This window comes from Hemitrygon akajei, chromosome 7 (assembly GCF_048418815.1).
Source record: "Hemitrygon akajei chromosome 7, sHemAka1.3, whole genome shotgun sequence".
Classification (NCBI taxonomy): domain Eukaryota; kingdom Metazoa; phylum Chordata; class Chondrichthyes; order Myliobatiformes; family Dasyatidae; genus Hemitrygon; species Hemitrygon akajei.
In genome coordinates this window covers 78,563,581-78,581,850 of record NC_133130.1, presented here as the reverse complement: position 1 = coordinate 78,581,850, position 18,270 = coordinate 78,563,581, and the positions used below count along the sequence as shown (strand labels likewise).

Genomic DNA, 18,270 nt, shown 5'->3' with positions numbered 1-18,270 from the left:
CATTCGCTGTGATCATGGCTGATCATACACAATCAGTACCCCGTTCCTGCCCTCTCCCCATATCCCTTGACCCCACTATCTATAAGAGCTCTATCTAATTCTCTCTTGAATGCATCCAGAGACTTGGCCTCCACTGCCTTCTGGGGCAGAGCATTCCACATATCCACCACTCTCTGGGTGAAAAAGTTTTTCCGCATCTCTGTTCTAAATGGCCTACCCCTCATTCTTAAACTGTGGCCTCTAGTTCTGGACTCACCCATCAGCGGGAACATGCTTCCTGCCTCCAGTGTGTCCAATCCCTTAATAATCTTAAATGTTTTAATCAGATCCCCTCTCATCCTTCTATATATACTGCAGTTTCAGAGATGGTCTTATGAGTAACTTTAAAAGCTTTTCTTTACATCAGATGTATTGGATCTCAGTAATGTTTGGTCAAAATTTTGGGTAGAGTAGTATTGTAATACATGCAAGAAGAGCAGCTGATTGTGTTTACTTTAATGAGTGTGGATGTCTATGCAGGTGCTGTACAGTAAAAGACAGTTTGCATGCACTGTCCTGAAATTGATTTTAAAAATGCGCATCTCACCATGCCCTGACAGAATGCAAGTTCTGTGACGTATAAGCTTTGAGAACAGAATATTTGTGAGTAAGTAAGAGTGAGAGATATGACGTTGGGCCTCCTGTGGTACAAAACTAGAATTCACAATGTTGTAAAATTGAGGGTCTTTCATCCCAGAAGTTTTTTTCCCCCAGCAACACTGATATACAGGAGTAGTTTGTATGCAATGATATGGGTTTAGGTTCGTTCAACAGCAGACAGCAGGTGCCAGGAAGATAGTAAAATTTTAATTTTTCACCTAAAAATGTACTCCATTATAACTTCTGAAACTATATTTGTCAGCTTAGAAAGTAATTGAGTAATTGTACATTTGCACGATTACAATTGTATCAAACAGCTGACAAGCTACCTGATAGAGAATCAGAGTCAGGTTTATTATCACTGGCATGTGATGTGATATTTGTTAACTTAGCAGCAGCATGCCCAGGGTGCTGGAGAAGTTTTTGAGTGAGAAGTTGTTGAATAGAGTTACAATAAATTTGTACAGGCTATAAAAACAAGGAGAGTTTGAAACAGTGTTTGATCGATGTAAGAGCTGCAGGTTAAATTATTTGCAGCCATGTGATTTTAACACAATAGACATACTGGATCTAGTTAAACTGCACCCAGAAAGAAGGGAACTATTAAGTTTCCAAATGATGTTGCAAGTGGGTCATTGAGCTTGAAACATACTGTAGTCAGGATATAGGTTATAGTCAGGAAGAAGTGAACCAGTTAGTCCCTAAAAGTTGGTAAGTGAATGACTAACACATGGTGCAATCAGGATAGGTGAACAGGTTATTCACCAGCAGATGTCGTGCTGAGTCAGAGATGTATTAAATCAGAGCAGTGGCTGCAATTAGAATTGGAACTGGAATTGGTTTGTTATTGTAACAAGCACTGAGGTACAATGAAACCTTTCTTGCATACAGTTCATACAGATCAGTTCATTACACTGTTAGACTGTTTGAGGTAACTTATTTTTTATTCTTTCTACTTCTCTTCTAATATCTGTGCACTTGTAATGCTACTGTGACACAGTAATTTCCTCTAGAATCAATAAAGTATCTATCTATGTACACAGAGCATTGAGATAGGACAAGACTAAACTGTAACAATAGAGAAAAAAAGTATAGCAACTGCAGAGAATGTGCAATGTAGATAGATAGCAAGGTGCAATGTCATTATGAACCATAGTGAAGAGTCCGTTTATCTTATATTTTAATGTACTAGGGAAAGGATATATTGATCATTCACAGGAAGTTGTTTCTCATGGGATCACTAGCAAATGACTATCTGAATAGTCATGAATATAACAATATAACGACACATAGTTTAGATTAGTGGTCACCAACCTTTTTAAGCCCAAGATCCCCTACCTTGGCCTTAATGAAAGGCAAGATCAACCCCAGCTCGATTAGTTACACGCATGCGCACCGGGGCAGAAAAGACTGGAAGTAAAACCCTGCAACCCGGAAGTAGAAATAATGTATGAACGCCAGGGGTCACCACCGTTCTTTTGCACCGTGGACCGGTTTAATATTGACAATATTCTTGCGCAGTGGCCAATGGGGGGTGGGGAGGGTGTTAAACACAACCGGAATACAGCGATACTAGTAGCAGGTTCCTTATGTCCAGTCTATTCCTCAATTTAGTTTTTTTGGCTCTCAGCACTTAGCTTCTGTCCTGCTTGCTCACGTTTTTTTCCACTGAGAAAGCTCAACGGGTTTGTCTTTAAGTGCAGGGTGCTTGGACTCAAGGTACTGAAGCAGTTTTGAGTACTTCATTGCCCCATTAGACAGCCTCCCGCCCACCCGCCGCCAGACGCCTTGGCCAGGTGCGGCTGTTCCCGTACCGGGGTCATGGCGGTCGCAGTCTGGAGAGAGCGACCGACCAAGCGAGGAGAGCGACAGGGTGCGCACCCACCCGCCCCCCCCCCCCCCCCGTACGATCTATTGGCCGACAAAAATTTGGCTTGAGGGATGATTTTCAGTAGATCGCAGCAAGGTAGCTGCTCTGATACTTACGAATTAGGTCGTCTGCGAATATTTTAGCACTGGGTTCCCCACGAACATGCGGTGTACTAAACAGGTTTAGAGGAGGCGCCCATTTGTCCACTCTCCAGGCCAGTAGCAACGGCACTTCCCACCGGCTGCGCGAGACAGCCAGTTACCCGAGGCCAACCAGTGATCCCTGGCGCGAGCGTATCACTGTGTTTAGGCGACTGATGACCTCACATGCGTTCCAGTTCAACAGTGGGCGTGACAGGGAATGAGGAACGGTACAGCTGACTCATATCGTTTCCTTGCGGCCCGGTGGTTGGGGACCAGCGCTTGGCGGGGGGAGCTACACGCATGCGCACTAGGCAGAAAGAACAGAACTAAAACCCCGCACCCGGAAACAACCTCTCAACAGTATTTGTGTATTTATTTTTCTTTTTTTTTGGGATCTACTGGAAAAGTCTCAAAGATCGACCAGTCGATCGCAATCGACAGGTTGGCGACCACTAGTTTAGGTCATGCCAAGGAGAGGTGGGAAGTTAGAATATCTAAATGTAAGTTGTTAAACAAAGATTGCAGTAATCTTTCAAATTTGAATAAAGACATTTTACTATGGAATAAGGTGTACTGGTTTGTTGTTATTGAAAGAAAACATGTCAGGACTTCCACCAGCCAGTGGTAATCCCCTTATCAGCCAGTGGTAAACACAGAGGGCAAAAGAAGGTTCTTTTCTTTCTTTAGGGCTAATCTTCCTTATTAGTAATTACTCTTTTAGACTTGCTACTTGCTTATTGCAGTTAGCTGGAATCCATCAAGATAGGATATATGGACAGTGGTTCTGGTTCCCTGAACCACAATGTCATTAGAAGTTTAGGCTATAATTTTGGTGGTGGTCGACTACAGTATCTCTGCTGCAAAGGGCGGCTGGAGGCGACTGGAAACAGACCCAAGTGCAGGACACAGGCACGGAGACTTGACACAGAGACGGGTTTGGATGTGACTTGGCCTCAGAACTTGGAATTTGACTCGGCTTCAGAACTTGGAACTTGACTCGGGAATTGGAACTTGACTCAGGACCCGCAACTTGGAACTTGGAATGAGAACTTGCTGTTGTCCACTTGGACTATCTGTTACACAAAGTCTTTTGGACATAAGGGATAGCCAGCCATTAGTCAGGGTACTGATTGCAGGCTGGGAATGCTGTGCTGGAGATCAGGGGTTTGAATGTTGATCAGAATATTAGGAGTGGCTAGGTGAAGATTGTAGAGGGTATTGAAAGTCTAGTAGAGGAGATAAAATTTAGTAATGGAAACTTAGTCAGATTCAAATTCTAGGGTACTCTAGAAAAAAACCCTATTAATCACAAACCTGCAGGTATAACATCATTGTGAAAACACAGATGTTTCAGGAGTAACAAATGAAAAAATAAAATTTAATCAGAACCACACTGAGAATTTTGAAGAACCTCAACCCAGCAACAATATAATACCATGTTGTAAATTATCTTCCCAATGTTGAATTCAAAATCAGGTAAGGAATTGGGGTAGATAGCTTTTCTGTACATTTTCCCTCTCCATAACAAACACTGTTATTGTGTCCAATAAATTGTACACTATTACATTTTCAGTATGATCTAAACTTGCTTTACAAGTTGAAATGGGTATCATCACTACATCTGAAACAGCTCGGACTACTGTATATGTTTGAAAGAATTTAATGTCCATGGATTAAAAAACAAAAAAAGTTAGAAAAAAATACTTCCAGTTCCAATGTAGTGTCCTGGACCTGAAATGCTTATTGTTCTTCTTTCCATAGATACTGCTTAACTTACTGAGTTTCTCACGCATTTTCTGCTTTTATTGTATGGCATCTGAAAGTTTTTTGATTTCCATGGATTAATTTCTCCATTAGTTATCTTTGCCACATATATGCCCTATAGAGATACCTAAAACAAGTTTTACAACCTGGAGGAAGGTATTTATTGATATGCCTTTTGTTATTGAATCTGCCAAGCTACTGTTTGGACATACAAATTAGGAATCAATTAAATCTTATTTACATTATAAATAAAGCTGAATTTCACATTTCTATGTAAGCTGTCTGCAAGACTTACCCTCTCAGCTGCCATTCTAAAATACATGAGAGCAATTTCATTGTTTTGAGGCACCACTTCATTCCCTTCAAAATACATCTAGAACACAAAGTTACATTTAAAGAAATAGCACTTAATTTTACACAGTTTAACCTGGGCGAGACAAGATTAGTGAGTGACAGGCAGTGGGCTTCAGAGTGGACATGGTCTTCATCTGTAGTCATGGTTTTATGGTGGGGATACTTTTTTTAGTAACTGCAATTTATTCCCCCCCACCCTGCCACTGAGTCAATTGAGCTAATCGGTCTCATGTGAACTGGGCCCGTCTATCTAATATAGCTACAGCTTTGTACCTAAACTTCTTTCTCTAGTTTCTCTCTCATGTCCCCTTATCCTCAGAGAACCCTTCTCTCTGAAACCAACCTCCTGTCCTCTCAGTTCCCATTTCCAATAAATTACTCTCCACCTTTTTTTTCTTTCAGGTACTCCTGTCTCTCCTTCATATTCAACGTGATTATCGTTTCCTTAAAAATATTCTTCACTTTATCTCCAAAATCAATTACCACTAAATTTGTCCCCACTTATGCAGAATGCCTTGTTTGAATCAATCTATCATACATCCACCATGCCGCCCTATCAGAATAGCTCTGATCGAAATCACTAATGATACCTATGTGATCTTTGTCCTTGTCCTGGCCTCTTTAAGGGTTGACCACACCATCCTCCTCTGACATATCTCTCTCTGAATGGGATCACACTCACCTGGTTGCCTTTTTTATCTATTAACTTCTAATAGGAGAGCTACAGGCAAAGATTTCTCAAATCTGCTCTAATATCTGTGCTATTCTGCAAGGATTTAAACTTAGCTGTCTTCAGTTTCTCATTTATGTGCTGCATCTTTTCAAAATCATCTACATAAAAGGGTATCAGTTGTGTTGATGATACAAGGCGTATTTTTTACTTTCATTGCCTCTAAGCTGTTAACCTGTTCATACACTATCTAAGACTCCATTAATATTTCAGCTTTCATTCAACTGAAAGCTGAAATTACAGGAACTACTCAGCACAGAAAGAGTTAATGTTTCAGGTCAACCTGAAATGGGAACTCCAATTTTCTTTCCACACATACTGCTTGATCCACTGGCTGTTTCTAGCAAGTTTATTTTTTTTACATTTTTATTCTACAGTACTGTAAATATTGGGAATAGTAGAGCTAATGTCCTTAGTCCTCACTACAAATTCTGCTCCCGAGTTCAAATACATTCCTCATTCTCAGAATAATTTGAAAAGAAATTAGACTTCTTGTAGCTTCAATGCTACATTTGAACTTAAATTGAGTTTTGGTTCTGTGCCTTGACTTGGGCCACCATCTTCCAGCTTTTTAATATCACTCATTTCCATTCTGTTTTGGCCAATTTTCTGCTGAAATTCTCAAGGCATTTTTGTTGTCTCTGAACCTGACAACTTCAATATATTCCAGCTGTCTTCTTTTGATCTATTCTTTGCAAACATGAGGTCACTCAAAACTAATCTGCATTAGCTCCTGATCATCTACATGCTTGCAGACCTATGTTGGCTTTGATAAGCGATGGCTTGATTTTATAAGTCTCAGTCTTAATTCTAATTCCAGTTACAGCTTCGTCTGTCCAGGTGATTCATGTTTTTCCCATTCTGATCTCCTTATATTTAATGAGATCCTGAATTTTGACCCAATTTTGTAAGGACATCCTGACACTTATCCATATAATTATCAACAACTTTGGAACATTCTGAATGCAGAAATCTGAAAGATACCTTCAGCTCTTTATAGTTATTTTCCTGTAAATGCTCTAATGAAGCAGGCTTAATTAGTTCAACTAACAAAATCTCTTTTTGGGTGCAACTTATCAAAGGACATATCTTAAATCACCATGTCCAAACAGTCATATTACAGGCTCAGAAGCAAATACATGCAGTTCACTACATAAAATATATTTACTCTGCACATTATTTACATCATTAATTGGTAAAAGGCAAAATGTAAATTATGTGCTTATAACTTGTTTTAACAATAATTTAAATTTATACTGAGAACAAAAAAAACCAAAAAGAAACAACTCATCACCAGATTTTCAACACCTTTATCTTATTACCTTTCCTAATAAGCCCAAAGCATTTGTGCTGCCACCTTGTGCAGCTTTTGATAAGTAGTAGAAAGCCTTCTGGAGGAAAAAGAGGATATCGTTATTCTTCCATTTATTACAAATATGTTGTTGTTTAAAAGGAGAACGATAATTCTATTCCTCTTGTGTAATAAAATAAGTGAATCCTAAAGCTGGAATATTACATTTAAAAAATGTTGTTTTGCTGTATACATCCTGCTTCCTCTGAAAGATACTAGTACACACATTTCCAGTGTGTAGAGCACTCACTAATATACAGGTTCATTTTCAAATAAGGAGGTCAGGAGAGTAACCAGAGTAAGGTTTCTTATTGCTTTTACTCTCTTAATTACAAAAAAAACCTGAGGTGTTTTGGTTGCTTGCCAACTGGATTGATACAGACTGGAATTTAAACCAAATGGCTGGTCCAGCCCAGATGTTATCTTCTGAATTGCTAATTGCTTCACTGTCAGTGGTTGTGCCTTCAATTGATGAGGCCCTAAGCTATAAATTTTCCTCCGAAACACCTCGGCCTTCCTATTCTCTGTTAAGAAGGCTCACAGAACTTATCCCTTTTGATCGTCTGTTCTTGTTTCTTCTCTTGGGACTTGGTGTCAATTTTGTTGATATGTAACTGTGCGGCACATTGGGGAGTAAACATACTGCCTGGAGGAACTCAGCTGGTCAATCCTGATCTGTAGGTCAAGGAATTTCAAACTGTTGAAATTCCTTTCCTTCTCACAGATGCTGCTTGACCCATTGAATTCCTCCAGCCTTTTGCTCCAATATCAGCATATGCAGTCTCTTGTGAAAGCAATCTGGATTATTGGACATGCTTTATCAATTTAAGTTGATGTTGCCATTAACAGTGTAAGAATTGAGAACTCTTGTTATCTGCAGTTTGTTTCCACTGTTTCATAAATACAATATGATCAACTTTAATCTGCCAGTTTTGTATTTGTATACTTCATTCAATTGAAAAGTTTTCATTTTCTGAAAGAAAGTCTGGATTCAAATACTATCGAGTATGAGCAAATAAAGTAGGCTAACATTTTGAGGTAAAGGAAGTGAATGCTAGGTAGAAGTGCAGTAAGTAGGTTGGCACATTCAGTTAATCTCCTTGTTCTGGAGGAAAGAGTAGCCCTATTCAAAGAAGAGCACTGAGTTCTTCTAATGTTTTGGCCAGACAGAATAACTAGTCTTTAATCTCATTTACTATTCATGGAACTTTGTAAAGTACTAATTGGAGGCTATAATTTCTTATATAACAGAAATTATTTCATCAGAAATTTATTTGTTTTGACATAATCTTATGATTTAATCCAGGATTTTTTTTTGCACAAATTCAAGGTATTCATTATATAAAGAGTGGAGGGAATTGATCCAAAGCAGAATTTTTCAAAATGTCTTTCAAAATATTTTTCATGACAAGTACTACAGATTTTTGAGTTATTCTATCCTAATTTTCCTCAATATAGTGCTCAGAAGCAATCCTTCCATCAGAAGGAGGTGGTACTTCCCAACATAATGGAGACTAATTTCTCAATTCAGTATTATGACAGTGCACAAGGGCAAAAAGTAGTAGACTATGGCAACAGTTAAAGTTGATGGGAGTAAAAGAATTGTAGAAAATGAATGTAGGTGACATGTTGAAGAATTCATGAAAATCTGCTTTTCATCTCAGTAAATGGTTTCCTTAAGGGAAAATCTTGTCTGACGAACTTGTTGGAATTCTTTGAAGAGATTACAAGTAGGATAGATAAAGGGGATGCTGTGGATGCTGTATATTTGGACTTTCTGAAGACCTTTGACAAAATGCCACACATGAGGCTACTTACCAAGTTAAGAGCCCATGGTATTACAAGAAAGTTACAGGCATGGTTAGAGCATTGGCTGATTGGTAGGAGGCAGTGAGTGGGAATAAAAGGATCCTTTTTTGGTTTGCTGCCGGTGACTAGTGTTCTGCAGGGGTCGGTTGGGTCTGCTTCTTTTTATGCTGTATATTAATGATTTAGATGATGGAATAGAAGGTTTTGTTGCCAAGTTTGCAGATGATACAAAGAGTGGTAGATGAGCAGGTAGTGTTGGGGAAACAGGAAAGCTGTAGAAGGACTTGGACTGATTAGGAGAATGGGCAAGAAAGCGATAAATGAAATGCAACATTGGAAAATGCATGGTCATGCACTTTAGTAATAGAAGTAAAGGTGCAGACTATTTTCTAAATGGGAAAAAAATCAAAAATCTGAGATGCAAGGGAACTTTGGAGTCTTTGTGCAGAACAACCAAAAGCTTAACACAGGCAGAGTCAGTGGTGAGGAAAGCAAATGCAATGTTAGCATTCATTTCAAACGGTCTAGAATACAAGAGCTGGGATGTATTGCTGAGGCTTTATAAGGCATGGGTGAGGCCTCACCTTGAGGTATTGCGAACAGTTTTGGGCTCCTCATCTGAGAAAAGATGTGCTGGCTTTGGAGAGGAGTCAAAGGAAATTTACAAGGATGATTCTGCGAATGAAAGGGTTATCATACAAGGAATGTTTGATTGTTCTGATGGTCTAAATCAAACACATCGATATAAGGAGTAGCTGAAAAGTATTACATATTTGGAAACCAGATAAACAAGAGGGAGCTAAGAGGAACGGGCTATATTAAAGAATTGGTGGAATGAAGAAATCTTATACTGAACAAAACCCCAGATTTGACATGCTGGGTTAAACAGCTTGTTTCCCTTCTATATTACTTTGAAACTGTAAAATTACAGAAACCCTGGGACAAAGGAAGAAAGCAATTTGTAGTTTTTTGTTCCTATTTCACACTAGGCCAAATTGAATATCAATTGCTTTGTTAACAAATGTATCATGATTCCCTCTTAAATGCATAGTTATTTCATTTTTTGGTCACCATTCAGCCTACCATAGCATTGAAAAATTGTTTATCAGAATATACCTACTTTGAAATCTTGTTCTATTCCCTTGCCACCTGTCAGATGGAGCTGCCCGAGACTGACCTGAAAGGGAAGACATTTTAATCAAATTCAGACTACCATAAATGCAAACTATACTATGCTGAAGATGTAAACATTGAATATTTACAGGTCATAAATGTTAAGCTTATGCTCATTCCAGGTCTCTTGGCAGGTTACAATCATTCGTGTCAAGGCATTGTGCAGAGTGCAAGTATCATAATGCTTAATCTCAGTACCACTACAGAAGAAACATTTTCAAATCACTAGCCTCAACTCTTCTACATCTTTACTGATCCGTGTAGTATCAATTTCCACAAAACGATCTTGTTTTAATAGCAAAATAGAAAAATCTATTAAAATAATTACAGCAAAGGTTTAATATGTCATGTTGAAAAAGTACAATAAATGTAGAAAATATTTTCAGAAACAAAATACTGGAAACAAAATAGATGTTGGAAACTAACTAAAACAAAATGTTGTATATATTCATGAGTTTGGGCAGGAACGATTGGAAAAGAAAAATAATTAATGCTTCAGGTTGATGACTTTTCATTAGCTTAGATTGTTTAGATTAGTTTATTGTCGCATAATGTAACGAAATTCCTAGTTCATACAAGTGCACAGAGTACATGGTATATATGGTAATAATAAATACAACAATAAATACACCATGAATGCATAACAACAGAATGGTACAAAGGTTGTAATGCAATCTGAAAAGATGTAAAAAAAAGGATACGAAAGAGACAATAATAGAATAACCGAGAGAGGTAGAGTTAAGAGTACCTGGCAGCACCTTTAAGAAGGGCATGTGAAAGAGATGATTGGTTCAGGAATCTAATAGCAAGTATGATAGCAGTGGTGAAGAAGCTGGACATCTGGGCTTTCAATCTCCTATATTTTCTCCCAGAATTTTCCCAGAAAAGGGAATGATCAGGGTGACAAGCATCCTTGACAATACTACTTGACTTCCCGAAGCAGCTGGACTAGAAGGAAGGAAGTCACAAGTTTGTGATGAACCAGGTTGAATTTACCACTTTCTCCAAGTTCAGTTGATCAAGGGCAGAGCAAATGCCATACCAGGCTAAGGTGCAACTTATCAGAATACTTTCTACAGTGAATCATGGAAGTTTGAGAAAATCTTGTGGACGTGCCAAATCTTCTCAGCTACCAAAGAAAATAAATATACTGATGTACTTTCTTCATTAGTGGATCAGTATGAAGAGAACAGGTGAGATTGGTGGTAATATGGCCGCCAAGGATCTTGAAGCTTTTGACTATCTCAACAGTTGCTCTGTTCATGAAAGGCTGTGTATGTCCCCCCCACCCCCGCTCCGTAGGTCAACAACCAGTTCCTTTGTCTTGCTGATGCAAAGGGCTAGGTTGTTGTACTGACACCATTACACAAGGCTTAGAGTCTTAGAATGTATTCTCAACCAAACAACTCATGCAAATTTGGCTGTTTGGGAAAAAATTCATCTTTAAAAATGGTGATAAAGTACAAGTGATAGGGTCAGATACAAATTGCTTGGTTACAGGGAAAAGGCAAGAAAATGTTGTTAGTGCAGAAAAGCAGTGCAGCAATGGGAAAAATGGGCTAACCTTCTTCCTATTTCATAGGTTCTTTGTAAAGTTCTATAAATTCTATGAAGTGTACTTAAACAGAGCAGTAATGGCATAGTTTCATACCTGTGATGTAACATCTCCTCTTTCTGCTATAAACTGGTAGTACTGGTACAGATCTGAATCCATAATTTCACCATTGGAGCTGAGATTTTCTGCTTTTTCTGTTAATCTAACCTTTTCTGTTAGAACTTCTCCACTGAGAGCAACATTGTCAGCCACTGTGTGAAACAAATGGAAATTATCTCTTTAAGTAGTTGCTATCATCATTGTTAACCTTCAAAGTGAGATAAAATGCATAAGAAAAAAAGTATTAATAATATCAATATATAAACTTAAGAAGCAAATAATAAACTTTAATTTAATTTGGTATTTGTAATGCAATAATCATAACTATCAAGAATTTAAAATTTTCACAACAAAATGATTGTTAGGAGTGACATTTATGAGTGCATTTAAGTAAATGCTTCAATCAGAGGTAACTCTTCCCTTTTCCCAAAAGAACAACTAAAAATAAAATAATAATACATCCAGGTAACTTAACAGATTCATTATCGAAGTTTGATACACAAGGAACTCAGTGCAAATTCAGATGGTGACGACTTTTAAGGAGCACTCTAATGGAGGAAAATATGGTGGAGCAGCAGAAAGGTTTATTAAGAGGAATCAGGATCCAGGCTCTCAATAACTCTAGGATAATTAATGCAAATGAAATATACTGAGAACCATGAAGACCTAAAGTTAAAACAGAAAATGCTGTACATATTTAACAGGACAAACAGCATCTGTGCTTGTGAAAAGGTTTCAGACTTTTCATCAGAACTACACTGCCTTTCCATGGCAAGTTACACGCAATTAACTATGTACCCTTTTAAGGCTTAAGAAATACTTCCTGATAAGTACACTTTACAAATATATCAGATGCAGTGATTCTAGATCTATGGCAAGTGTAATTTATTTTGCTTTGGGTGTTAACAGATTTTCATTTCACCTCTTTTGCTTTCTCTCAGAGGAGTTCATAAGTAACTTCCCCACTTGACTCCAACCATATCAGATCACCTAACTAGTTAGTGGGTTATCTTTGTGAAATGTTTATGAATGCATAAATCAGCTTCCCAGATTATTTAGTATATGAATTCTAAAAATTAATTTAATATAATATTTCTGATCTCTTCTACTTCTATATTCAGATTCAAAAGTGATTTAGGAAGAGGCTTATGTAGTAGCTAAGGACGGCATGGACCTGTTGAACTGAATGAATGGTTGATTCTGCGCTGCAGATATTATGTAATAACATGTAATTACCATATTTTGCTGCAGTTCTGTAATGAATGAGAGCTGCTTCACAGTGCTGTGGAAGATTAATACCGTTAAGATATCGGTAACCCTGTTAAAACAGATATCATTAATACTTAAAAACACTGCATACTGATGATTCAATATGACTTGTCAGAATTTCAGTTAAAAGATCTATACACCTACCAAAATCATATGTGCCACAAAGTTTCCTCCCAGTGCAGCAAATGTGTAATACACCAGGGCCTGAAGTATAAATGTAGCAAAATTGGCACTTAATACAAAATATATCTACTAACAAGCCTCAATGCTAACCAATTAATTGTTATGCAATTAACTCAAAAATAATATGCAGACTCATATGGACACAGTATTCAGTCACTTGTTTTAAAAGTAGTAACTCTTGCACATATACATTAAATTTGTTACTTTCTATTGCACTGTGCTAAGCAAATGCTTGAGTCTAGTTACAGCTTCAAAGGTTCATTTATTATCAAAGCACGTATCCATACACAACTCTAAAATTTGTATTTCTCCAGATAGCCATGAAACAAAGAACATGAAAGTCTATAAGAGAGAAATATCAAACCCTCCCTGTATAAAGAAGAACGACTTTCCAAACATCAACCTCCTCTCCCCAACACAAAACAGAACCCTCCAAAAACAACCCCTCCCCTGTACAAAAAACTAACGGAACATCAGCCCCCTAACACCTCCCCTCGCACAATAAAACGGAGAAGAAATGGGTGATAAAAAAACATGTCCGAAAAAATTCCACGGTCCATAAGTGCAGTAGTCCAATCCATAAACGCAGAACCACGATAACATCCTATGATATCACTGACATTCATCGAATGAGAGGGACACCACACGAGGCAGAGGCCTACCCGCCTACCACAGTGAGCCACACAGTGATGTCACTCACAGATACCTTCTTCAGCAAAAGGTGATCAAAAGGTAGGCAGTCAGCGTGGAAACTCTTGCTCACCTTCTGCATTTGCCTCGATGTCTCAGTCTTCCTTGACGCATTATGGTTTCAACACAACCTCCTTGTAAAACTGGATACTTGATTTCCTCACTTGTAAACCTCAGTCAGTTTGGATTGGCAACATCTCCTCTAGAAACACCATCAGCACAGGTGCACCACAAGGCTGTGTGCTTAGCCCCCTGCTCTCCTTGCTTTATACTTATGACTGTGAGGCTAAGGACAGCTCCAACGCCATATTTAAGCTTGCTGACTACACTATTGTCGTTGGCCAAATCAAAGGTTTGATGAATCGGCATTTAGGAGAGAGAATAAAGATCTGGCTGAGTGGTGCCACAACAACACCACTCCTTACTAACTTCTTACTCAATGTCAATAAGATCAAGGAGCTGATTATTGACTGCAGGAGGAAGCAAATAGAGGTCCATGAGCCAGTCCTCATCAGAGGATCAGAGTTGGAGAGGGTCAGCAACTTTAAATTCCCTGGTGTTATCATACCAGTGGATCTGTCCTGAGTCTAGCATGTAAGTGCCATTACAAAGAAAGCACAGCAGTGCCTCTACTTTCTTAGAGGACTGTGTAGATTTGGCATGTCATCTGAAACTTTGACAGACTTCTATAGATGTTCGTGGAGAGTATGTTGACTGGTTGCATCACGGCTTGGTATGGAAACACCAATGTCCATGAACAAAAAAAGCCTACAAAAAGTAGGGTGCACAGCCCAGTCCACCACGGGTAAAGTCCTCCTCACCACTGAGCATAGAGTGCTGTCGCAGGAAAGCAGTATCCATCATCAAGGACCACCACCATCCATGACTGTTGCCATCAAGAAGGAGGTATAGGAGCCTTAGGATACACATCTCCAGGTTCAGGAACAGTTATTGCCCCTCAACCATCAGGCTCTTGAACCTGAGGGGATAACTTCATTTAACTTCTCAACTTCACTCACCCCAAAACTGAACTGAACACAACCTATGGACTCACATTCAAGGACCCTTTATTTCGTGTCCTTAAAATTTTAAACCTATTCATTTATTTTTAATTTAGTTTTCTATTTGTATTTGCATAGTTCATTGTCTTTTGCACATTGGTTGTTTGTCCATCTTGTTTTGTGCACTCTTTTAATGATTCTATTTTTTGTCTGTGTATTTACTGTGAATGCCTGCAAGAAAATGAATCTTAGGGCTGTATATAGTGACATATACGTACTTTGATCATAAATTTACCTTGAACAACATGCAGGTGAATGTAAAAGTGTTATGACTAGTGAAATGCATGAACTTAAACCCTCTCCTCTTTCGGACTTTACCTATTTCCATTCTGTTTAAATGAAGCCCATTGGACTGAAGTCGGATTCCAATTATCAACAAAAACACTCAGGTTTTCTAGGAATCTAAACTTGTAGTGCCTATATTAAATCTTGAGGTACAGATGTTAATGTTTGTCCTAGATTGTTTCACAGCACCTGTGCATGAGATGGCTTGCATTTCTAATGCATTGATAAACTGCTTAAATATTTTATGGACATTTAAACTGATTTGAAGGACTGGTTTTCCTCATTTGTCTATTTATTTTGTGGACCACAATGACAGGTTTCTGATAATGTTAATTACTTTAATGCAATTTTGATGTTTAAATTTGCTGCAAAATTTTGGGTTATGTTTTGTGAATCTAAATGGAAAAGAATAACTCTGCAATATCATTTCATTAAACACATCACTATCAAATATAGCCCTGCATAGTTATTCTTGCAAAATTATAAAAATAATAGCTCAGAAAATGCTTCATCAATCAATAACACAAGATCTGGATGGACAACAATTTAATTCTTCATACAAGACATCCATGTTGCTGAAGCTCATTTTCACTTCTCACATTGACAAGGTAATGACTGATATGCTATTATTAGAACAAAAATTAGGTTCCTGGATTTTTTAAAAAAAAACATCTTTTTACCTTAGATTGGCTGTAGCTTATGCCAATACCTGTGGCATGCATAAATCCTAATGCCTGATTAAAAAAAAACACATCATAAACACTGATAAAATGTTCAAAGAATACTCTTAGAGTGTAGACATATTCTTAAAATTTAGGGATTTGTAAAAGTAGACAATTAGCAATGTTATATAAATTAAACAGATTATCATCCCTTTTGGAAATATTTTACCTATATATTTAATTTTTAAGCATGTAAACAAGGGTAATTTAAAAGCAATAAAGAAAACAACTGTATCAAATCTCACATTCAATTGTAGGAATTAATATATTGAAATATTTTTTAAAACTTGTACCTGTAAATCTTTTTTTCATGCCAAAACAATAATTATCTTCAATAATTGATTATTATGTGCCATTTGCAGAATATGAACTTCACTTTTGGACTTTACAAATAAAGTGCCTATTCTCTGCCAGTTTGAAGGTGGTGTTGAACAATGTTAAATTATTTTCTCCATGGGGAAGTATCTTAGAATTGGAAGACATTTTAATATCTTCCTTCTCTAGTTTACCACCTTGGAGTTAATTGCAGAGTACCCAAATGTCTGTAATCTTAACTGTCTTAGTGATTGGGGAAAAAGCATATTGATGCTTGAAAAACAGAGGATAAATCAAATGAAGGAAAACATTTGATCCATCAGGTTAAATAAAGAAAACTGATATTTCTTTAGGCAAGATCAAATTTAATCACAAATTTAAATTCTGAAAAAATATTTACCTTATTAGGAACAGCCTTATTTATTTTTTATTGTAACATCAATTATTTGAAGCAAAATTGGTGTGATGACCATTACTCAATAAAACAATATATTGTTGGTACTGGAATATCCTTCAAAAGGTATTTCAGTTTTATATTGAACCAATACAAATGACCAACTATTTCACAATACTGCTGTGTTAAGTCTATCTTCAAATAGCTCACAGTTTGGGCTTTATGGGAGCCATTCTCTGCCAAGGCCTCAAAGAGATCTTTCGCTGCTGTAATGTTCTGGGGCATTTGGTCACCAAATATTAGGGCAAAAGCTATTCGTTCCAGAGATTTTTTGCTTCCCAAATCAGCTGCTTTCAGCAGTAGTTTATAACCTCTATTTAAAAATAAAAGAACAATGATGTTAGAGCCAGAAAATATGTCTCACCAATGGTCTCCAGATACATTGTAGTTAATTCTTTACTGTCTGTTTTAAGCAGTGTTTAAGAGGCACTTACAAAGGTATATGAACAGGAAGGAAATGGAAGGATATAGACAACGTGGAGGTAGATGAGATTAGTTTAGATTGGCATCATGGCTGGCACAGAGAGCATGGGCCAAGAGACCTGTTCCTGTTCTGTACTATTTTATGATTCATGTTCTCTCAACATTACTGAGGGCACATATATTTCAAGTATATCTTTGTACAGATTACGAAGACTACAAGACCATATGACATAAGATCAGACTTTGGCCACTCAGCCTATCGAGTCTACTCTGCCATTCCTTCATGGCTGACTTATCCCTCTCAACCCCATTCTCCTGCCTTCTTCCAGCAACCTTAGCCATTCTGACTAATCAAGAATCTATCAACCTCAGCTTTAAATATATCCAATGACTTGGCCTCCACTGTAATCTCTGACACTGATTTTCACAGATTAACTACCTTCTGGCTAAAAAATTCTTCCTCATCTCTATTCTAAATAGACACCCTCTATCCTGAGGCTGTGCCTTCTGGTCCAAGACACCCCAATATAGGAAACACCCTCTCCACATCCACTCTGTCTAGGCCTTTCAATATCCGATAAGTTTCAATAAGATCCCCCCCCCCTTATTTTCATGTTTCCTGTAATACCATGGGCTCTTATCTTGTTAAACAGCCTTATGTGCAGCACCTTATCAAAGGCCTTCTGAAAATCAAAGTATACACTATCCACTGATTCTCCTTTGTCTATGCTGCCTGTTCTTCTGCAAAGAATTCCAACAGATTTGTCAGGTAAGATTTCCCCTTTTGGAAACCATGCTGACTTTGGCTTATTTAATCATGTGCCTCCAAGTAAACCAAAACTTCATCCTTAATAATGGATTCCAACATCTTCCTAACTACTGAGTTTATGCTAACTGGCCTATGATTTCCTTTTGTCTGCCTCCCTTCTTCTGAAGTGGAGTGATATTTGCAATTTTCCAGTCCTCTGTAAAGTGGATGTCAGATCTTGTGACTAGAATGTACAAATAATGAAATAAAAGCTTTTCAACCTCTTCCAACTTAGCATTCATTTCAGTACTTCATCCCCCTGCAATGATGATTGAATCTATTTGTAATACATCCAAGAAAGTTTCAATATGATTAAAACACAGCATAAATTATTCTATTTTTATTGGAAATAAATCCTAAAATTAAACACGTTAGTTTGTGATTATTATGAAAAAGAGCTATGAGAATTCACTATTAACAAAGATTTCTATGAGTATGTGGCCATAGCATACTTCTCTTTATTATTTATATAATAGCTGTAAGTGCTTGAATAATAAACATAACCTGTAGTCTTAGTCAAAAAAAACCTACAGATATAAATGTCAAATTTGCATTTTGTATATCTTTTTGATG

At 37.5% G+C, this 18,270-nt stretch overlaps 1 protein-coding gene across 1 annotated transcript in view; it reads right to left on the bottom strand.

The window, feature by feature from the left end:
- The window catches only part of LOC140730131 (protein sel-1 homolog 1-like), a 31,927-nt gene that overhangs the window by 9,222 nt on the left and 4,435 nt on the right, over nt 1-18,270 (bottom strand). Inside the window, exons 3-10 of the mRNA XM_073050264.1 lie at nt 16,617-16,779; nt 15,656-15,709; nt 12,901-12,960; nt 12,724-12,805; nt 11,485-11,639; nt 9,781-9,837; nt 6,823-6,891; nt 4,712-4,789 (exon numbers count right to left, since the gene is read on the bottom strand). Of these exons, the coding sequence (XP_072906365.1) occupies nt 4,712-4,789; nt 6,823-6,891; nt 9,781-9,837; nt 11,485-11,639; nt 12,724-12,805; nt 12,901-12,960; nt 15,656-15,709; nt 16,617-16,779 (718 nt within the window). The remainder of the gene's footprint in view (nt 1-4,711; nt 4,790-6,822; nt 6,892-9,780; nt 9,838-11,484; nt 11,640-12,723; nt 12,806-12,900; nt 12,961-15,655; nt 15,710-16,616; nt 16,780-18,270) is intronic.